The sequence below is a fragment of the Rhinichthys klamathensis genome, unplaced genomic scaffold (assembly GCF_029890125.1).
Source record: "Rhinichthys klamathensis goyatoka isolate OS25496 unplaced genomic scaffold, OSU_Roscu_1.1 h1tg000332l_1, whole genome shotgun sequence".
Classification (NCBI taxonomy): Eukaryota; Metazoa; Chordata; class Actinopteri; order Cypriniformes; family Leuciscidae; genus Rhinichthys; species Rhinichthys klamathensis.
Window position 1 is genome coordinate 46,549 of NW_026606847.1, and position 23,452 is coordinate 70,000.

General features: G+C 49.7%; 1 protein-coding gene across 1 annotated transcript in view; it reads right to left on the minus strand.

Annotated features, from left to right (window-relative positions):
- Nucleotides 1-23,452, minus strand: part of pik3c2g (phosphatidylinositol-4-phosphate 3-kinase catalytic subunit type 2 gamma) — a 71,067-nt gene that overhangs the window by 25,796 nt on the left and 21,819 nt on the right. Inside the window, exons 12-18 of the mRNA XM_056272216.1 lie at nucleotides 22,723-22,862; nucleotides 21,982-22,096; nucleotides 12,560-12,632; nucleotides 12,415-12,487; nucleotides 12,139-12,324; nucleotides 11,215-11,308; nucleotides 6,714-6,808 (exon numbers count right to left, since the gene is read on the minus strand). Of these exons, the coding sequence (XP_056128191.1) occupies nucleotides 6,714-6,808; nucleotides 11,215-11,308; nucleotides 12,139-12,324; nucleotides 12,415-12,487; nucleotides 12,560-12,632; nucleotides 21,982-22,096; nucleotides 22,723-22,862 (776 nt within the window). The remainder of the gene's footprint in view (nucleotides 1-6,713; nucleotides 6,809-11,214; nucleotides 11,309-12,138; nucleotides 12,325-12,414; nucleotides 12,488-12,559; nucleotides 12,633-21,981; nucleotides 22,097-22,722; nucleotides 22,863-23,452) is intronic.

Genomic DNA, 23,452 nt, shown 5'->3' on the forward strand with positions numbered 1-23,452 from the left:
TATAGAGCCAGTCCTCCAGAGCGTCCACCAGCAGCCTGTACACACACACACACACACACATAAGCTTCAGTGCCGACAGAACCTTACTGATCCAGCTCTTATAGACCCAGTCCTCCAGAGCGTCCACCAGCAGCCTGTACACACACACACACTAAGCTTCAGTGCCGACAGAACCTTACTGATCCAGCTCTTATAGAGCCAGTCCTCCAGAGCGTCCACCAGCAGCCTGTACACACACACACACACACACACTCAGCTTCAGTGCCGACAGAACCTTACTGATCCAGCTCTTATAGAGCCAGTCCTCCAGAGTGTCCACCAGCAGCCTGTACACACACACACACACACACACACACACACACAAGCTTCAGTGCCGACAGAACCTTACTGATCCAGCTCTTATAGAGCCAGTCCTCCAGAGCGTCCACCAGCAGCCTGTACACACACACACACACACACACACACACACATAGGCCTCAGTGCCGACAGAACCTTACTGATCCAGCTCTTATAGACCCAGTCCTCCAGAGCGTCCACCAGCAGCCTGTACACACACACACACACACACACACACACACTAAGCTTCAGTGCCGACAGAACCTTACTGATCCAGCTCTTATAGAGCCAGTCCTCCAGAGCGTCCACCAGCAGCCTGTACACACACACACACACACACACACACACACTAAGCTTCAGTGCTGACAGAACCTTACTGATCCAGCTCTTATAGAGCCAGTCCTCCAGAGCGTCCACCAGCAGCCTGTACACACACACACACACACACACACACAAGCTTCAGTGCCGACAGAACCTTACTGATCCAGCTCTTATAGAGCCAGTCCTCCAGAGCGTCCACCAGCAGCCTGTACACAAACACACACACACACACTAAGCTTCAGTGCCGACAGAACCTTACTGATCAAGCTCTTATAGACCCAGTCCTCCAGAGCGTCCACCAGCAGCCTGTACACACACACACACACACACACACACACACAAGCTTCAGTGCCGACAGAACCTTACTGATCCAGCTCTTATAGAGCCAGTCCTCCAGAGCGTCCACCAGCAGCCTGTACACACACACACACACACACACACACACACAAGCTTCAGTGCCGACAGAACCTTACTGATCCAGCTCTTATAGAGCCAGTCCTCCAGAGCGTCCACCAGCAGCCTGTACACACACACACACACACACACACACACACTAAGCTTCAGTGCCGACAGAACCTTACTGATCCAGCTCTTATAGAGCCAGTCCTCCAGAGCGTCCACCAGCAGCCTGTACACACACACACACACACACACTAAGCTTCAGTGCCGACAGAACCTTACTGATCCAGCTCTTATAGAGCCAGTCCTCCAGAGCGTCCACCAGCAGCCTGTACACACACACACACACACACACACATAAGCTTCAGTGCCGACAGAACCTTACTGATCCAGCTCTTATAGAGCCAGTCCTCCAGAGCGTCCACCAGCAGCCTGTACACACACACACACACAAGCTTCAGTGCCGACAGAACCTTACTGATCCAGCTCTTATAGAGCCAGTCCTCCAGAGCGTCCACCAGCAGCCTGTACACACACACACACACACACACACACTAAGCTTCAGTGCCGACAGAACCTTACTGATCCAGCTCTTATAGAGCCAGTCCTCCAGAGCGTCCACCAGCAGCCTGTACACACACACACACATAAGCTTCAGTGCCGACAGAACCTTACTGATCCAGCTCTTATAGAGCCAGTCCTCCAGAGCGTCCACCAGCAGCCTGTACACACACACACACACACACACACAAGCTTCAGTGCCGACAGAACCTTACTGATCCAGCTCTTATAGAGCCAGTCCTCCAGAGCGTCCACCAGCAGCCTGTACACACACACACACACACACACACACACAAGCTTCAGTGCCGACAGAACCTTACTGATCCAGCTCTTATAGAGCCAGTCCTCCAGAGCGTCCACCAGCAGCCTGTACACACACACACACACACACACACACACAAGCTTCAGTGCCGACAGAACCTTACTGATCCAGCTCTTATAGAGCCAGTCCTCCAGAGCGTCCACCAGCAGCCTGTACACACACACACACACACTAAGCTTCAGTGCCGACAGAACCTTACTGATCCAGCTCTTATAGAGCCAGTCCTCCAGAGCGTCCACCAGCAGCCTGTATACACACACACACACACACACTAAGCTTCAGTGCCGACAGAACCTTACTGATCCAGCTCTTATAGAGCCAGTCCTCCAGAGCGTCCACCAGCAGCCTGTACACACACACACACACACACACACACACACAAGCTTCAGTGCCGACAGAACCTTACTGATCCAGCTCTTATAGAGCCAGTCCTCCAGAGCGTCCACCAGCAGCCTGTACACACACACACACGCACAAGCTTCAGTGCCGACAGAACCTTACTGATCCAGCTCTTATAGAGCCAGTCCTCCAGAGCGTCCACCAGCAGCCTGTACACACACACACACACACACACACACACACAAGCTTCAGTGCCGACAGAACCTTACTGATCCAGCTCTTATAGAGCCAGTCCTCCAGAGCGTCCACCAGCAGCCTGTACACACACACACACACACACACACACACACAAGCTTCAGTGCCGAAAAGAACCTTACTGATCCAGCTCTTATAGAGCCAGTCCTCCAGAGCGTCCACCAGCAGCCTGTACACACACACACACACACACAAACTTCAGTGCCGACAGAACCTTACTGATCCAGCTATTATAGAGCCAGTCCTCCAGAGCGTCCACCAGCAGCCTGTACACACACACACACACTAAGCTTCAGTGCCGACAGAACCTTACTGATCCAGCTCTTATAGAGCCAGTCCTCCAGAGCGTCCACCAGCAGCCTGTACACACACACACACACACACACACACACTAAGCTTCAGTGCCGACAGAACCTTACTGATCCAGCTCTTATAGAGCCAGTCCTCCAGAGCGTCCACCAGCAGCCTGTACACACACACACACACACACATAAGCTTCAGTGCCGACAGAACCTTACTGATCCAGCTCTTATAGACCCAGTCCTCCAGAGCGTCCACCAGCAGCCTGTACACACACACACACACACACACACACACTAAGCTTCAGTGCCGACAGAACCTTACTGATCCAGCTCTTATAGAGCCAGTCCTCCAGAGTGTCCACCAGCAGCCTGTACACACACACACACACACACACACACAAGCTTCAGTGCCGACAGAACCTTACTGATCCAGCTCTTATAGAGCCAGTCCTCCAGAGTGTCCACCAGCAGCCTGTACACACACACACACACACACACACAAGCTTCAGTGCCGACAGAACCTTACTGATCCAGCTCTTATAGAGCCAGTCCTCCAGATTGTCCACCAGCAGCCTGTACACACACACACACACACACACACACACTAAGCTTCAGTGCCGACAGAACCTTACTGATCCAGCTCTTATAGAGCCAGTCCTCCAGAGCGTCCACCAGCAGCCTGTACACACACACACACACACACATAAGCTTCAGTGCCGACAGAACCTTACTGATCCAGCTCTTATAGACCCAGTCCTCCAGAGCGTCCACCAGCAGCCTGTACACACACACACACTAAGCTTCAGTGCCGACAGAACCTTACTGATCCAGCTCTTATAGAGCCAGTCCTCCAGAGCGTCCACCAGCAGCCTGTACACACACACACACACACACACACACTCAGCTTCAGTGCCGACAGAACCTTACTGATCCAGCTCTTATAGAGCCAGTCCTCCAGAGTGTCCACCAGCAGCCTGTACACACACACACACACACACACACACACACACAAGCTTCAGTGCCGACAGAACCTTACTGATCCAGCTCTTATAGAGCCAGTCCTCCAGAGCGTCCACCAGCAGCCTGTACACACACACACACACACACACACACACACATAGGCTTCAGTGCCGACAGAACCTTACTGATCCAGCTCTTATAGACCCAGTCCTCCAGAGCGTCCACCAGCAGCCTGTACACACACACACACACACACACACACACACACACTAAGCTTCAGTGCCGACAGAACCTTACTGATCCAGCTCTTATAGAGCCAGTCCTCCAGAGCGTCCACCAGCAGCCTGTACACACACACACACACACACACACACACACTAAGCTTCAGTGCTGACAGAACCTTACTGATCCAGCTCTTATAGAGCCAGTCCTCCAGAGCGTCCACCAGCAGCCTGTACACACACACACACACACACACACACAAGCTTCAGTGCCGACAGAACCTTACTGATCCAGCTCTTATAGAGCCAGTCCTCCAGAGCGTCCACCAGCAGCCTGTACACAAACACACACACACACACTAAGCTTCAGTGCCGACAGAACCTTACTGATCAAGCTCTTATAGACCCAGTCCTCCAGAGCGTCCACCAGCAGCCTGTACACACACACACACACACACACACACACAAGCTTCAGTGCCGACAGAACCTTACTGATCCAGCTCTTATAGAGCCAGTCCTCCAGAGCGTCCACCAGCAGCCTGTACACACACACACACACACACACACACACACAAGCTTCAGTGCCGACAGAACCTTACTGATCCAGCTCTTATAGAGCCAGTCCTCCAGAGCGTCCACCAGCAGCCTGTACACACACACACACACACACACACACACACTAAGCTTCAGTGCCGACAGAACCTTACTGATCCAGCTCTTATAGAGCCAGTCCTCCAGAGCGTCCACCAGCAGCCTGTACACACACACACACACACACACTAAGCTTCAGTGCCGACAGAACCTTACTGATCCAGCTCTTATAGAGCCAGTCCTCCAGAGCGTCCACCAGCAGCCTGTACACACACACACACACACACACACACACACAAGCTTCAGTGCCGACAGAACCTTACTGATCCAGCTCTTATAGACCCAGTCCTCCAGAGCGTCCACCAGCAGCCTGTACACACACACACACACACTAAGCTTAAGTGCCGACAGAACCTTACTGATCCAGCTCTTATAGAGCCAGTCCTCCAGAGTGTCCACCAGCAGCCTGTACACACACACACACACACACGCACACACACAAGCTTCAGTGCCGACAGAACCTTACTGATCCAGCTCTTATAGAGCCAGTCCTCCAGAGTGTCCACCAGCAGCCTGTACACACACACACACACACACACACACACACAAGCTTCAGTGCCGACAGAACCTTACTGATCCAGCTCTTATAGAGCCAGTCCTCCAGAGCGTCCACCAGCAGCCTGTACACACACACACACACACACACATAAGCTTCAGTGCCGACAGAACCTAACTGATCCAACTCTTATAGACCCAGTCCTCCAGAGTGTCCACCAGCAGCCTGTACACACACACACACACACACACACACACTAAGCTTCAGTGCCGACAGAACCTTACTGATCCAGCTCTTATAGAGCCAGTCCTCCAGAGCGTCCACCAGCAGCCTGTACACACACACACACACACACACACACACACTAAGCTTCAGTGCCGACAGAACCTTACTGATCCAGCTCTTATAGAGCCAGTCCTCCAGAGCGTCCACCAGCAGCCTGTACACACACACACACACACACACACACACACAAGCTTCAGTGCCGACAGAACCTTACTGATCCAGCTCTTATAGAGCCAGTCCTTCAGAGCGTCCACCAGCAGCCTGTACACACACAAACACACACACACACACACACACACACATAAGCTTCAGTGCCGACAGAACCTTACTGATCCAGCTCTTATAGACCCAGTCCATACACACACACACTTTTGACTCTCTCTTTTCCAGCATTTTAGACACCGCTGCTCCTTTGGGCTTAAAGAAGATTAAAGAAAATAGTCCAACGCTGTTGTACAACGAGCACACTCGAAAAATGGAGAGCAACTGGAAAAAAACAAAACTAGAGGTTTTTCGCATTTCGTGGAAAGACGAATTATTATGGCATACAGAAAAGCCTTTAACACTGCTTATTTTTCGACCCTCTTAGAAGAAAATAAACACAACCCTAGGTATTTATTTGAAACAGTGGCTAAATCAACAAGAAATAGAGCTTCAACCCCAGACGTTTCCAAGCAGCACAGCAGTAATGACTTTATGAACTTCTTTACTTGCAAGATAATTTTAGAGAGAAAATTTTAGAGAGAAAACTATGCAACCGTCTACAAGAGTATCACATCAGATGATTGTCAGTGCATTGTAGTCTCCCCGACGAAAAAATTGATTCATTCATTGCTATAGGAGCGGAAGAATTGTCTAAACTCGTTAAATCATCTAAATCGACAACATGTTTGTTAGACCCTATACCGACTAAGCTAATGAAAGAGATGCTTCCAGAGGTCATAGATCCTCTTCTTTAAAATCATTATTTCATCTTTGTCATTGGGACACACACACACACACACACACACTAGTCCACCAGCAACCTGCACACACACACACACACACACTCACAGACACACACACACACTCACAGACATACCAGAGGCAACATGACGATTACCAAAATATGTGATGGGAAAAAAGGCAACAAATAAAGCGCCTAAATGTCCCGCAGCCGGCACACTAACAGTTAACAGGCTACAGCTTGATAATTCATTCAGTACAGTAAAAAGTGCTAAACCGTAGCTAATGTAGTGTGTGTGTGTGTGTGTGTGTTCCCGCACCAGTACAGCTGCTGAGCGATACGGATACAGCGCAGGGATCTGGAGAGTAGCAGCGTCACCAGCGGCCCGTCAGAGTCCCACTCCATCTTCAGAGCCTGAGGAAAACATACATCAGGATTCACAACATCAACACTGATTAGCACCTGAGGGTCAGCATGAGGGTCAGCGTGAGGGTCAGCATGAGGGTCAGCGTGAGGGAATGAGGGTCAGCGTGAGAGACTGAGGGTCGGTGTGAGGGTCAACCTGAGGGACTGAGGGTCAGCGTGAGGGACTGAGGGTGAGGGACTTGGGTTCAGCATGAGGGACTGAGGGTCAGCGTGAGGGTCAGCGTGAGGGACTGAGGGTCAGCGTGAGGGACTGAGGGTCAGCGTGAGGGACTGAGGGTCAGCATGAGGGACTAAGAGTCAGCGTGAGGGAATGAGGGTCAGCATGAGGGTCAACCTGAGGGACTGAGGGTCAGCGTGAGGGACTGAGGGTGAGGGACTTGGGTTCAGCATGAGGGACTGAGGGTCAGCGTGAGGGACTGAGGGTCAGCTTGAGGGACTGAGGGTCAGCCTGAGGGACTGAGGGTCAGCGTGAGGGACTGAGGGTCAGCCTGAGGGACTGAGGGTCAGCCTGAGGGACTGAGGGTCAGCGTGAGGGACTGAGGGTCAGCGTGAGGGACTGAGGGTCAGCCTGAGGGACTGAGGGTCAGCGTGAGGGACTGAGGTTCAGCGTGAGAGACTGAGGGTCAGTGTGAGGGTCAGCGTAAGGGACTGAGGGTCAGCCTGAGGGACTGAGGGTCAGTGTGAGGGACTGAGGGTCAGCCTGAGGGACTGAGGGTCAGCCTGAGGGACTGAGGGTCAGCCTGAGGGACTGAGGGTCAGCGTGAGGGTCAGTGTAAGGGACTGAGGGTCAGCGTGAGGGTCAGCGTGAGGGACTAAGGGTCAGCCTGAGGGACTGAGGGTCAGCGTGAGGGTCAGCGTAAGGGACTGAGGGTCAGCATGAGAGACTGAGGGTCAGCGTGAGGGTCAGCGTGAGGGACTGAGGGTCAGCATGAGGGACTAAGGGTCAGCCTGAGGGACTGAGGGTCAGCGTGAGGGACTGAGGGTCAGCGTGAGGGACTGAGGGTGAGGGACTTGGGTTCAGCATGAGGGACTGAGGTTCAGCATGAGGGACTGAGGTTCAGCGTGAGGGACTGAGGGTCAGCATGAGGAACTAAGAGTCAGCGTGAGGGAATGAGGGTCAGCATGAGGGTCAACCTGAGGGACTGAGGGTCAGCGTGAGGGACTGAGGGTGAGGGACTTGGGTTCAGCATGAGGGACTGAGGGTCAGCGTGAGGGACTGAGGGACTGAGGGTCAGCGTGAGGGACTGAGGGTCAGACTGAGGGACTGAGGGTCAACCTGAGGGACTGAGGGTCACCGTGAGGGACTGAGGGTCAGCGTGAGGGACTGAGGGTCAGCGTGAGAGACTGAGGGTCAGAGACTGAGGGTCAGCGTGAGAGACTGAGGGTCAGTGTGAGGGTCAGCGTAAGGGACTGAGGGTCAGCGTGAGAGACTGAGGGTCAGCGTGAGAGACTGAGGGTCAGCGTGAGGGTCAGCGTAAGGGACTGAGGGTCAGCCTGAGGGTCAGCGTGAGGGACTGAGGGTCAGCGTGAGGGTCAGTGTAAGGGACTGAGGGTCAGCGTGAGGGTCAGCGTGAGGGACTGAGGGTCAGCCTGAGGGACTGAGGGTCAGCGTGAGGGTCAGCGTAAGGGACTGAGGGTCAGCATGAGGGACTGAGGGTCAGCGTGAGGGACTGAGGGTCAGCATGAGGGACTAAGGGTCAGCATGAGGGTCAACCTGAAGGACTGAGGGTCAGCGTGAGGGACTGAGGGTGAGGGACTTGGGTTCAGCATGAGGGACTGAGGGTCAGCGTGAGGGTCAGCGTGAGGGACTGAGGGTCAGCGTGAGGGACTAAGGGTCAGCGTGAGGGAATGAGGGTCAGCATGAGGGTCAACCTGAGGGACTGAGGGTCAGCGTGAGGGTCAGCGTGAGGGTCAGCGTGAGGGACTGAGGGTCAGCATGAGGAACTGAAGGTCAGCATGAGGGTCAGTGTGAGGGACTGAAGGTCAGCGTGAGGGAATGAGGGTCAGCGTGAGGGACTGAGGGTCAGCGTGAGGGACTGAGGGTCAACGTGAGGGACTGAAGGTCAGCATGAGGGTCAGTGTGAGGGACTGAAGGTCAGCATGAGGGACTGAAGGTCAGCGTGAGGGAATGAGGGTGAGGGACTTGGGTTCAGCATGAGGGACTGAGGGTCAGCGTGAGGGTCAGCGTGAGGGACTGAGGGTCAGCGTGAGGGACTAAGGGTCAGCGTGAGGGAATGAGGGTCAGCATGAGGGTCAACCTGAGGGACTGAGGGTCAGCGTGAGGGTCAGCGTGAGGGACTGAGGGTCAGCATGAGGAACTGAAGGTCAGCATGAGGGTCAGTGTGAGGGACTGAAGGTCAGCGTGAGGGAATGAGGGTCAGCGTGAGGGACTGAGGGTCAACGTGAGGGACTGAAGGTCAGCATGAGGGTCAGTGTGAGGGACTGAAGGTCAGCATGAGGGACTGAAGGTCAGCGTGAGGGAATGAGGGTCAGCGTGAGGGTTAGCGTGAGGGTCAGCCTGAGGGAGTGAGGGTCAGCGTGAGGGAATGAGGGTAAGCGTGAGGGTCAGCGTGAGGGACTGAGGGTCAGCGTGAGGGAATAAGGGTCAGCGTGAGGGACTAAGGGACTGAGGGTCAGCCTGAGGGACTGAGGGTCAGCCTGAGGGACTGAGGGTCAGCGTGAGGGACTGAGGGTCAGCCTGAGGGACTGAGGGTCAGCCTGAGGGACTGAGGGTCAGCGTGTGGGACTAAGGGACTGAGGGACTGAGGGTCAGCATGAGGGACTGAGGGTCAGCGTGAGGGTCAGCCTGAGGGACTGAGGGTCAGCGTGAGGGACTGAGGGTCAGCGTGAGGGACTGAGGGTCAGCCTGAGGGTCAGCATGAGGGACTGAGGGTCAGCGTGAGGGACTAAGGGACTGAGGGACTGAGGGTCAGCGTGAGGGACTGAGGATCAGCGTGAGGGACTGAGGATCAGCGTGAGAGACTGAGGGTCAGCCTGAGGGACTGAGGGTCAGCGTGAGGGACTGAGGGTCAGCGTGAGGGACTGAGGGTCAGCCTGAGGGACTGAGGGTCAGCGTGAGGGACTAAGGGACTGAGGTTCAGCCTGAGGGACTGAGGGTTAGCGTGAGAGACTGAGGGTCAGTGTGAGAGACTGAGGGTCAACGTGAGAGACTGATGGTCAGTGTGAGGGACTGAGGGACTGAGGGTCAGCGTGAGGGACTGAGGGTCAGAGACTGAGGGTCAGCGTGAGGGACTGAGGGTCAGCGTGAGGGACTGAGGGTCAGCCTGAGGGACTGAGGGTCAGCGTGAGGGACTAAGGGACTGAGGGTCAGCCTGAGGGACTGAGGGTTAGCGTGAGAGACTGAGGGTCAGCGTGAGGGACTGAGGGTCAGCGTGAGGGACTGAGGGTCAGCCTGAGAGACTGAGGGACTGAGGGTCAGCGTGAGGGACTGAGGGTCAGCGTGAGGGACTGAGGGTCAGCGTGAGGGACTGAGGGTCAGCGTGAGGGACTGAGGGTCAGCGTGAGGGACTGAGGGACAGCGTGAGGGACTGAGGGTCAGCCTGAGGGACTGAGGGACTGAGGGTCAGCCTGAGGGACTGAGGGTCAGCCTGAGGGACTGAGGGTCAGCCTGAGGGACTGAGGGTCAGCGTGAGGGACTGAGGGTCAGCGTCAGGGACTGAGGGTCAGCGTGAGGGACTGAGGGTCAGCCTGAGGGACTGAGGGTCAGCCTGAGGGATTGAGGGTCAGCCTGAGGGATTGAGGGTCAGCCTGAGGGACTGAGGGTCAGCCTGAGGGACTGAGGGTCAGCCTGAGGGACTGAGGGTCAGCCTGAGGGACTGAGGGTCAGCGTGAGGGACTGAGGGTCAGCGTGAGGGACTAAGTCCACAGTCCCTGTGTGTGTGTGTAGATGTTTGTAAAGTGCTGTGTGTCTGTGTGTGTAGATGTTTGAAAAAGTGCTCTGTGTGTGTGTGTGTGTGTGTGTGTGTGTGTGTGTGTGTGTGTGTGTGTGTGCAGATGCTTGAAAAGTGCTGAGTGTGTGTGTGTGTGTGTGTGTGTGTGTGTGTGTGTGTGTGTGTGTGTGTGTGTGTGTGTGTGTGTGTGTGTGTGTGTGTGTGTGTTGAAAAGTTCTGTGTGTGTGTGTGCAGATGTTTGAAAAATGCTGTGTGTGTGCAGATGCGTCTCAGATGTATGTTTACAGGCGTGTGTGTGCGCGTCTCAGATGTGTGTGTGTGCGTCTCAGAAGTGCGTTTACAGGCGTGTGTGTGGCGTCTCAGATGTGTGTGTGTGCGTCTCAGAAGTGCTTTTACAGGCGTGTGTGTGCATCTCAGATGTGTGTTTACAGGCGTGTGTGTGTGTGCGTCTCAGATGTGTGTTTACAGGCGTGTGTGTCTCACCTGCACCAGTTGTGGCAGAAACTCCTCCAGTTGACTGTCACACATCTGCTGGAAATGCTGCACAGCCACTGAACGCACGAACTGGTCATGAAACCTGAAAGATCACCACATCACACTCACACTAAACCCGTCAGAAGAACAGCAGGAACACAGGAAAGCTGCTGTAGAGTCTCTCTGTGTGTGTGTGTGTGTGTGTGTGTGTGTGTGTGTGTGTGTGTGTGTGTGTGTGTGTGTGTGTGTGTGTGTGTGTGTGTCCTGATGAGCAACTACAGACAATCAACTGTATAGGTAAGATAAGACTGTATTGATAAGTTGATAACTCCACTGTACTGATAAATCACACAACAGGATCTGAAAAACCAATCACTCCATGTCAGAAACACAGCTTTACAGTTCAAATAATACAGATTTTGATGAAAACAAAACCAGTTTTATAAAATAACAAACCTCATATTTTAGCTAATTTATCATAAGTCCAAATGATAAATTATTGTATTTATATATACACACACACTGAACAAAATTATAAACGCAACACTTTTGTTTTTGCCCCCATTTTTCATGAGCTTTCTATGTACAAAAAAGGCCTATTTCTCTCAAATATTGTTCACAAATCTGTCTAAATCTAGACAGATGCACTTTTATGATGGATAGATGGATAGATGTACTTTTATCATAGATGGATTCACTTTCATCATAGATGGATTCACTTTCATCATAGATGGATTCACTTTCATCATGGATAGATGCACTTGTATGATGGATGGATGCACTTGTCATACACACAATGTCATATACTGTACACCTAGGATGGCTTGAGGGTGAGTAAATCATGAGCTAAATTTCATTTTTGGGTGAACTAACCCTTTAAGAAATGATACTCTAACCCTTGTCTATTGAAGCTGTGACAGAAACGGCACGTACTCGTGGCTCAGGAGGAACAGGGCCTCCTCACAGCTGATGCCCCAGCGCTGCAGGATCCCGTAGATCTCGGGCTGGTCCTGCGGTCTCCACGTAGGAGCACTGCCCAACACCAGGTGTAGGAGTGAGTTCCTCGAGCTGCACACCTGCCGTCTGCTCCACAGGAACACCTTCTCGTTCTCAGTCAACCTGCGGGCGATCAACAGAGAGAGTGACATCAGTGTCCACATCAGTGTCCACATTACCCACAGGTTCAGGAGAGGGTTATCTTATACTGACAGCGACAGGCAGTGTTTCTGAGACACGTCTGCTATTCTCTTATGCAGCTCTTCACACGCAGGTTCACACGCAGGTCCACACGCAGGTCCACACGCAGGTTCACACGCAGGTTCACACGCAGGTTCACACGCAGGTCCACACGCAGCAGACTCGAGGACTGACCCGGGCCGTGCGGACGTTCGCTCGTATCGCCACTGTTCAGAGTCTGGGAAACCAAGCTTCACACACATAAAGGAGATTTCATTTATGAACTTAAGCCATAACAACATATACAATTATACTCTGGAATTAATCCCACAAAACATCTCAAGAGGAAGAAATGTGGTTGAATATGCTACATATACATATGTTCCCTCATTTGGAAGAAAACACACCTGTAAAACATCAATAGACCTTTTGTACCTTTAATGTAAACATCGCAAGCTATGCAGTGACACTGAAAACCAAAGTGACACGTTATCTTGAAATTAAATGCGCAAGTAAAAGCAAAAGAATTTGTCAGAAAAAGAACAGCTGAGATTAATGTGTAATCAGTTCAGTGAAGAGAGACAGGTGTGTATTGTACTGATGTTTCCAGGATTAGTTCATTACCAACACAGCCAATTATAACAGGGGTGCACACTCATGCAGTTAGGTTATTTTTCTTCTCTGAAACGTGTCACTTTGGTTTTCAGTATCACTGCATAGCTTGTGATGTTCACATTAAAGGTACAAAAGGTCTGATATGATTTATATTTGTTTCAGATTTTACATCACAAAAGCCAGATGTTTTACAGGGAAGACTTCTTATATGCCTGTAAATGTGATGCTGATGTTTCCAGAGCACGTGTGTGTGTGTGCGGTACTGATGTTTCCAGAGCACGTGTGTGTGTGTGTACGGTACTGATGTTTCCAGAGCACGTGTGTGTGTGTGTGCGGTACTGATGTTTCCAGAGCACGTGTGTGTGTGTGTACGGTACTGATGTTTCCAGAGCATGTGTGTGTGTACGGTACTGATGTTTGCAGAGCACGTGTGTGTGTACGGTACTGATGTTTGCAGAGCATGTGTGTGTGTACGGTACTGATGTTTGCAGAGCATGTGTGTGTGTACGGTGCTGATGTTTCCAGAGCACATGTGTGTATGGTACTGATGTTTGCAGAGCACGTGTGTGTGTACGGTACTGATGTTTCCAGAGCATGTGTGTGTGTACGGTACTGATATTTGCAGAGCACGTGTGTGTGTGTGGTACTGATGTTTCCAGAGCATGTGTGTGTGTACGGTACTGATGTTTCCAGAGCACGTGTGTGTGTGTACGGTACTGATGTTTCCAGAGCACGTGTGTGTGTACGGTACTGATGTTTCCAGAGCATGTGTGTGTGTACGGTACTGATATTTGCAGAGCATGTGTGTGTGTACGGTACTGATGTTTGCAGAGCATGTGTGTGTGTACGGTACTGATGTTTGCAGAGCATGTGTGTGTGTACGGTACTGATGTTTCCAGAGCACGTGTGTGTGTGTGTACGGTACTGATGTTTCCAGAGCATGTGTGTGTGTACGGTACTGATGTTTGCAGAGCACGTGTGTGTGTACGGTACTGATGTTTCCAGAGCATGCGTGTTTGTACGGTACTGATATTTGCAGAGCACGTGTGTGTGTGTGTGTGTGTGTGGTACTGATGTTTCCAGAGCATGTGTGTGTGTACGGTACTGATGTTTGCAGAGCACGTGTGTGTGTGTACGGTACTGATGTTTAAAGAGCATGTGTGTGTGTACGGTACTGATGTTTCCAGAGCACGTGTGTGTGTACGGTACTGATGTTTCCAGAGCATGTGTGTGTGTACGGTACTGATGTTTGCAGAGCACATGTGTGTGTGTGTACGGTACTGATGTTTGCAGAGCACGTGTGTGTGTGTACGGTACTGATGTTTCCAGAGCACGTTTGTGTGTGTGTACGGTACTGATGTTTCCAGAGCACGTTTGTGTGTGTGTACGGTACTGATGTTTCCAGAGCACGTTTGTGTGTGTGTGTACGGTACTGATGTTTCCAGAGCACGTGTGTGTGTGTGTGTACGGTACTGATGTTTCCAGAGCACGTTTGTGTGTGTGTACGGTACTGATGTTTCCAGAGCATGTGTGTGTGTACGGTACTGATGTTTGCAGAGCACGTTTGTGTGTGTGTAAGGCAAGGCAAGGCAAGTTTATTTATATAGCACATTTCATACACAATGGTAATTCAAAGTGCTTTACATAAAAAAATCAAAAGAAATAGGAATAATTAAAACAGTTAAGAATAAAGAGAATAAAATAGTCAAAAGAAATAAGAATAATTAAAACAGGTTAGAATAAAAAATAAAATAAAATACAGTACAAACAGTCGGACACAGTGGCACAGTGCTCATTCAGTAAATGCATAGCTAAACAGATGTGTCTTGAGTCTGGATTTGAATGTGACTACTGTAGGAGCACATCTGATCTCCTCTGGAAGCTGGTTCCAGCTACGGCTGGCATAGTAGCTAAAAGCAGACTCTCCTTGCTTAGAGCGAACCCTTGGTATTTCTAGCTGATGTGATCCTAATGATCTGAGTGATCTGTTGGGTTTATATTCAGTGAGCATATCTGCAATGTATTTAGGTCCTAGGCCATTAAATGATTTATATACCAGTAATAATACTTTAAAATCAATCCTAAATGTAACTGGGAGCCAGTGTAAAGCCCTGAGGACTGGTGTGATGTGTTCATATTTTCTGGTTCTGCTCAGCATCCTGGCAGCAGCGTTCTGTATGAGCTGCAACTGTCTTATGGTCTTTTTGGGAAGGCCAGTGAGGAGTCCATTACAATAATCCACCCTGCTGGTGATAAAAGCATGCACAAGTTTCTCTAAGTCTTGACTGGAAACAAAGCATCTAATTCTTGCAATATTTTTCAGATGATAGTATGCTGATTTAGTTATTGATTTGACATGACTACTGAAACTAAGGTCTGATTCTAGAGACACACCCAGATTCCTCACTTGATTTTTTGTAGTTAGACCCCTAGCGTCAAGGTATGCATTCACCTTGAGAACTTCATCTTTGTTGCCAAACGCAATGACTTCAGTTTTGTCTTTGTTTAACTGAAGAAAGTTTTGGCACATCCAATTGTTTACTTCCTCAATGCATTGGCACAGGGAGTCAATGGGGCTGTAATCGTTAGGCGATAGGGATAAGTAGATCTGTGTGTCGTCTGCATAGCTGTGGTAAGAGATTTGGTTCTTTCTCATTATTTGGCTCATTGGGAGCATGTACAGGTTGAATAGGAGTGGCGCAAGAATTGAGCCTTGAGGGACTCCGCATGTCATGCATGTCCACTCAGACTTATGGTCTTCTATACTCACATAATAACCTCTCCCTTCTAAGTATGACCTGAACCATTTTAGGACTATCCCAGAAAGCCCCACCCAGTTTTCCAGCCTGTCAAGAAGTATGTCGTGATCGACAGTGTCAAATGCAGCACTGAGGTCGAGTAGTACCAGCACTGATAATTTGCCTTTATCAGTATTTAAGCGAATATCATTTATTATCTTTATGAGCGCTGTCTCTGTGCTGTGATGCGATCTGAAACCAGATTGAAAATTGTCAAAGTATCCATTCGAGATTAAGAATTTGTTCAGCTGATTGAAGACAACTTTTTCAATGATCTTGCCTATGAAAGGAAGATTTGAGATCGGTCTATAGTTGCTTAATATGGTCTTATCCAGATTGATCTTTTTCAGGAGGGGCTTGACAACTGCAGTTTTCAGGGAGTTTGGAAAATTCCCAGAGAGAAGTGAGGCATTTACCACTTCTAGGAGATCTGCTTCTAAACAGTTTAACACACTTTTGAAGAAAGATGTGGGAAGTGCGTCAAGGGCGCAGGTTGATGTTTTAAGGTGCTGTACGGTTTCTTCGAAAATTTTGCCATCAATTTCTTCAAAATCAGCCATAGTAGCTGCTTTCTCAGGTAGTGGTCTGATCTGTCTGACCCCAGCGCAACTCAATGATGTGCTGATCACCTTTCTGATATTATTGATTTTCCCAGAGAAGAAAGAAGCAAACTCACTGCACTTGCCGTCTGAGAGCATTTCACTGGGAATCTGGCTTGGGGGGTTTGTCAGTCTCTCTACAGTAGCAAAAAGAGTGCGTGTGTTGTTTAAGTTGCTGTTTATAATATTTGAGAAGAAAGTCTGTCTAGCTTTGCCTAGTTCCATATTGAAAGCATGGATGGTGTCTTTGTAGATGTTATAATGGACAACAAGTTTTGTCTTCCGCCACATGCGCTCTGCTCTTCTGCATTGTCTTTGCATATTTTGCACTGCTGTTGAGTTTCTCCAAGGTGCTTTTTGTCTACCACTCTTCCTGACTTTCACAGGAGCAATATAATCTATTACACCTTTAACACCTGTGTGTACGGTACTGATGTTTCCAGAGCACGTGTGTGTGTATAGTACTGATGTTTGCACAGCACGTGTGTGTGTACGGTACTGATGTTTCCAGAGCACGTGTGTGTGTGTGTACGATACTGATGTTTGCAGAGCACGTGTGTGTGTACGGTACTGATGTTTGCAGAGCATGTGTGTGTGTACGGTACTGATGTTTGCAGAGCATGTGTGTGTGTACGGTTTCCAGAGCACGTGTGTGTGTATGGTACTGATGTTTGCAGAGCACTTGTGTGTGTACGGTACTGATGTTTCCAGAGCACGTGTGTGTGTACGGTACTGATGTTTCTAGAGCACGTGCGTGTGTGTACGGTACTGATGTTTCCAGAGCACACGTGTGTGTGTGCGGTACTGATGTTTCCAGAGCACATGTGTGTGTGTACGGTACTGATGTTTCCAGAGCACACGAGTGTGTGTGTGTGTGTGTGTGTGTGTGTGTGTACGGTACTGATGTTTCCAGAGCACGTGTGTGTGTGTACGGTACTGATGCTTCCAGAGCACACGAGTGTGTGTGTGTGTGTGTTTGTGTGTGTGTGTACGGTACTGATGTTTCCAGAGCACGTGTGTGTGTGTACGGTACTGATGCTTCCAGAGCACATGTGTGTGTGTGTGTGTGTGTGTGTATGGTAATGATGTTTCCAGAGCACGTGTGTGTGTACGGTACTGATGTTTGCAGAGCACGTGTGTGTGTGTGTACGGTACTGATGTTTCCAGAGCATGTGTGTGTGTACGGTACTGATGTTTGCAGAGCATGTGTGTGTGTACGGTACTGATGTTTCCAGAGCACATGTGTGTGTCTGGTACTGATGTTTCCAGAGCACGTGTGTGTGTGTGTACGGTACTGATGTTTGCAGAGCACGTGTGTGTGTGTGTGTGTGTGTGTGTGTGTGTGTGTGTGTGTGTGTACGGAACTGATGTTTGCAGAGCACGTGTGTGTGTGTGTACGGTACTGATGTTTCCAGAGCACATGTGTGTGTGTACGGTACTGATGTTTCCAGAGCACACGAGTGTGTGTGTGTGTGTGTGTGTGTGTGTGTGTGTGTGTACGGAACTGATGTTTGCAGAGCACGTGTGTGTGTGTGTACGGTACTGATGTTTCCAGACCATGTTTGTGTGTGTGTACGGTACTGATGTTTCCAGAGCAAATGTGTGTGTGTGTGTACGGTACTGATGTTTCCAAAGCACGTGTGTGTGTGTACAGTACTGATGTTTGCAGAGCACGTGTGTGTGTGTGTGTACGGAACTGATGTTTCCAGAGCACGTGTGTGTGTGTGTGTGTGTACGGTACTGATGTTTCCAGAGCACGTGTGTGTGTGTGTGTGTGTGTACGATACTGATGTTTCCAGAGCACGTGTGTGTGTACGGTACTGTTGTTTCCAGAGCACCTGTGTGTGTGTGTACGGTACTGATGTTTCAAGAGCACGTGTGTGTGTGTACGGTACTGATGTTTCCAGAGCACATGTATGTGTGTATGGTACTGATGTTTCCAGAGCACATGTGTGTGTGTACAGTACTGATGTTTCCAGAGCACGTGTGTGTATGGTACTGATGTTTCCAGAGCATGTGTGTGTGTGTGTGTACGGTACTGATGTTTCCAGAGCACGGGTGTGTGTGTACGGTACTGATGTTTCCAGAGCACATGTGTGTGTGTACGGTACTGATGTTTCCAGAGCACACGAGTGTGTGTGTGTGTGTGTGTGTACGGTACTGATGTTTCCAGAGCACATGTGTGTACGGTACTGATGTTTCCAGAGCACGTGTGTGTACGGTACTGATGTTTCCAGAGCATGTGTGTGTGTGTGTACGGTACTGATGTTTCCAGAGCACGTGTGTGTGTGTACGGTAGTGATGTTTCCAGAGCACGTGTGTGTGTGACTACGGCACTGATGTTTCCAGAGCACACGTGTGTGTGTGTGTGTGCGGTACTGATGTTTCCAGAGCACATGTGTGTGTGTGCGGTACTGATGTTTCCAGAGCACATGTGTGTGTGTACGGTACTGATGTTTCCAGAGCACAAGTGTGTGTGTGTGTGTGTGTGTATGGTACTGATGTTTCCAGAGCACGTGTGTGTGTGTACGGTATTGATGTTTGCAGAGCACATGTGTGTGTACGGTACTGATGTTTGCAGAGCACGTGTGTGTGTGTACGGTACTGATGTTTCCAGAGCACGTGTGTGTGTACGGTACTGATGTTTCCAGAGCACGTGTGTGTGTGTGTATGGTACTGATGTTTGCAGAGCACGTGTGTGTGTACGGTACTGATGTTTCCAGAGCATGTGTGTGTGTACGGTACTGATGTTTGCAGAGCACGTGTGTGTGTGTGTGTGTGTGTGTACGGTACTGATGTTTCCAGAGCATGTGTGTGTGTACGGTACTGATGTTTGCAGAGCGTGTGTGTGTGTACGGTACTGATGTTTCCAGAGCACGTGTGTGTGTATGGTACTGATGTTTCCAGAGCACGTGTGTGTGTATGGTACTGATGTTTCCAGAGCACGTGTGTGTGTGTGTACGGTACTGATGTTTGCAGAGCACATGTGTGTGTGTACGGTACTGATGTTTCCAGACCACGTTTGTGTGTGTGTACGGTACTGATGTTTGCAGAGCACGTGTGTGTGTGTACGGTACGGATGTTTGCAGAGCATGTGTGTGTGTACGGTTTCCAGAGCACGTGTGTGTGTATGGTACTGATGTTTGCAGAGCACGTGTGTGTGTACGGTATTGATGTTTCCAGAGCACGTGTGTGTGTACGGTACTGATGTTTCCAGAGCACGTGTGTGTGTGTACGGTACTGATGTTTCCAGAGCACACGTGTGTGTGTGCGGTACTGATGATTCCAGAGCACATGTGTGTGTGTACGGTACTGATGTTTCCAGAGCACACGAGTGTGTGTGTGTGTGTGTGTGTGTGTATGGCACTGATGTTTCCAGAGCACGTGTGTGTGTGTACGGTACTGATGTTTGCAGAGCACGTGTGTGTGTGTGTACGGTACTGATGTTTGCAGAGCACGTGTGTGTGTGTACGGTACTGATGTTTCCAGAGCACGTGTGTGTACGGTACTGATGTTTCCAGAGCACGTGTGTGTGTGTGTGTATGGTACTGATGTTTGCAGAGCACGTTTGTGTGTACGGTACTGATGTTTCCAGAGCATGTGTGTGTGTACGGTACTGATGTTTGCAGAGCACGTGTGTGTGTGTGTGTGTGTGTGTACGGTACTGATGTTTCCAGAGCATGTGTGTGTGTACGGTACAGATGTTTCCAGAGCACGTGTGTGTGTATGGTACTGATGTTTCCAGAGCACGTGTGTGTACGGTACTGATGTTTCCAGAGCACGTGTGTGTGTGTACGGTACTGATGTTTCCAGAGCACGTGTGTGTACGGTACTGATGTTTCCAGAGCACGTGTGTGTGTGTGTGTATGGTACTGATGTTTGCAGAGCACGTGTGTGTGTACGGTACTGATGTTTCCAGAGCATGTGTGTGTGTACGGTACTGATGTTTGCAGAGCACGTGTGTGTGTGTGTGTGTGTGTGTGTACGGTACTGATGTTTCCAGAGCATGTGTGTGTGTACGGTACTGATGTTTCCAGAGCACGTGTGTGTGTATGGTACTGATGTTTCCAGAGCACGTGTGTGTACGGTACTGATGTTTCCAGAGCACGTGTGTGTGTGTGTGTACGGTACTGATGTTTGCAGAGCACGTGTGTGTGTGTGTACGGTACTGATGTTTCCAGACCGCACATGTGTGTGTACGGTACTGATGTTTCCAGAGCACGTGTGTGTGTACGGTACTGATGTTTCCAGAGCACGTGTGTGTGTATGGTGCTGATGTTTCCAGAGCACGTGTGTGTGTACGGTACTGATGTTTGCAGAGCACCTGTGTGCGTGTGTACGGTACTGATGTCTGCAGAGCACGTGTGTGTGTGTACGGTACTGATGTTTCCAGACCACGTTTGTGTGTGTGTACGGTACTGATGTTTCCAGAGCACATGTGTGTGTGTGTGTACGGTAGTGATGTTTCCAGAGCACGTGTGTGTGTGTACAGTACTGATGTTTGCAGAGCACGTGTGTGTGTGTGTGTACGGAACTGATGTTTCCAGAGCACGTGTGTGTGTGTGTGTATACGGTACTGATGTTTCCAGAGCACGTGTGTGTGTGTACGGTACTGATGTTTCCAGAGCACGTGTGTGTGTGTGTGTGTACGGCACTGATGTTTCCAGAGCACGTGTGTGTGTGTGTGTGTACGGTACTGATGTTTCCAGAGCACGTGTGTGTGTGTGTGTGTACGGTACTGTTGTTTCCAGAGCACATTTGCGTGTGTGTTCGGTACTGATGTTTCCAGAGCACGTGTGTGTGTGTACGGTACTGATGTTTCCAGAGCACATGTGTGTGTGTACAGTACTGATGTTTCCAGAGCACATGTGTGTGTGTGTGTGTGTACGGTACTGATGTTTCCAGAGCACGTGTGTACGGTACTGATGTTTCCAGAGCGTGTGTGTGTGTGTGTACGGTACTGATGTTTCCAGAGCACGTGTGTGTGTGTGTGTGTACGGTACTGATGTTTCCAGAGCACGTGTGTGTTTGACTACGGCACTGATGTTTCTAGAGCACACGTGTGTGTGTGTGTGTGTGTGTGTGTGCGGTACTGATGTTTCCAGAGCACATGTGTGTGTGTACGGTACTGATGTTTCCAGAGCACATGTGTGTGTGTACGGTACTGATGTTTTCCAGAGCACATGTGTGTGTGTACGGTACGGATGTTTCCAGAGCACGTGTGTGTGTACGGTACTGATGTTTCCAGAGCACGTGTGTGTGTGTGTGTGTGTGTGTACGGTACAGATGTTTCCAGAGCACGTGTGTGTGTGTACGGTACTGATGTTTCCAGAGCACATGTGTGTGTGTACGGTACGGATGTTTCCAGAGCACGTGTGTGTGTGTGTGTGTGTGTATGTGTGTGTGTGTACGGTACAGATGTTTCCAGAGCACGTGTGTGTGTGTACGGTACTGATGTTTCCAGAGCACATGTGTGTGTGTACGGTACAGATATTTCCAGAGCACGTGTGTGTGTGTGTGTGTGTGTGTGTGTGTGTGTGTGTGTGTGTGTGTGTGTGTACGATACGGTACGGTACGGACGAGCTGACCTGTAGAATGACCCCCGTGGGCTGCCGATGGCCGTGGGTCAGTGCTGATGACGGAGGACACCTGGGCGGCACCTGTGTGGACATGCTGAGCAGAACCGTGCCGTGAACCAGAGTCCTGCAACACACAACATCAATCACAGCAGCTCACAGAAACACGGCTCGAACCATGGCGGTCCAGAACCACAAATTCAGTAATTATGCAAAAAAGTATTAACAGCTAATTGTACTCTTACTGTCACTGACACAAATTACACAAGTACATCATGTTTACTAATGGGCTTTTACTGCAAAACAACACAAAACACGCAACAACTGTTTAAGAACAGCAGCATTTTCTGTCACTTTGGGACCCAAAAATAACTCCCACAAAAAACCTGGTGGGACAGATAATTGTTGACAAAATTCACTTTTATGATTGATATTTTGGTAAGTATATTGTTTATTTCTTGCTGCATTATTTGTTTACGTGCTATATTGTTGTTGACAATATGTTTGACTTGAAATCGTTTCATTATCATGCATCTTTCATTTTTGTTATAATTTATGAAATCTAAAATCCTCGTTGTCACCAAACAATTTCTTCTGTAGTTTCCGTGACAAGCACTGGAAAACTGTTCGAGTCAGCAGGAATGTGTGTTTGCGTTCGTGCACATGTGTGTGTAGAGCATCTGAGAAACAGCAGACAGATAGAAGACAACTAAGAGAAATCAGTGCTTTATGAAAGAGTGTTTGATGGCATACTTGTTGTTGAAGAGAGCAAGGGCCGCCCAGCAGAGAAGCTCAGGGTTTCTGGACTGTTTTGAGCCCAATAGATGAAAAGTCAACATTGATTCATATGGCAGCTCTCTAACTGGAACAGGAAACACCAATCTGAACACACAACAGAAACAGAAAGAACATCAGGGTGAAACACATATTTTACTCTGAAATGTCACAGTCACTCAGGGAGGGAGTTCACTACTAGATAACTGAATCATAGAACACGTATCCTGATGTTTTATTTATCCTAATAAATAATCGTACCATTAACTTGCTAACCATTTTGAGCATAATAAGAGTTTTCCAGCATGTAAACACCCAGAGTGTATCAATTAGTGAAGGTAGACATTAATTAAAACTCTTTCTGCCATTACTTTAAACAGGACCTGTTACGCCCTTTTACACAGTCTTGATGTTGTTTCAGGCTCTACTAGAACAGGTTTTCCTGCTTGAATGTTGATTATTCTCCTCATATTCTCCATTGTTGCGGCTCCTCTCTTCCCAGTCTGTCAGTAACGCTCTGTTTACTTCCTGTCTCTATGAAGCCCCTCCTCCTGAAAAGCACCTCCTGTGCTCTGATTGGTCGGCTGGAGCAGTGTGTTGTGATTGGTCGAGCGCTTCGAGTGTGTTTGGGAATGTCCCGCCCCTTTCCATAACCGCCAGTTTAACACACTACTAACTAACTCAACCAGGCCCCGCCCCTTTATTCTGC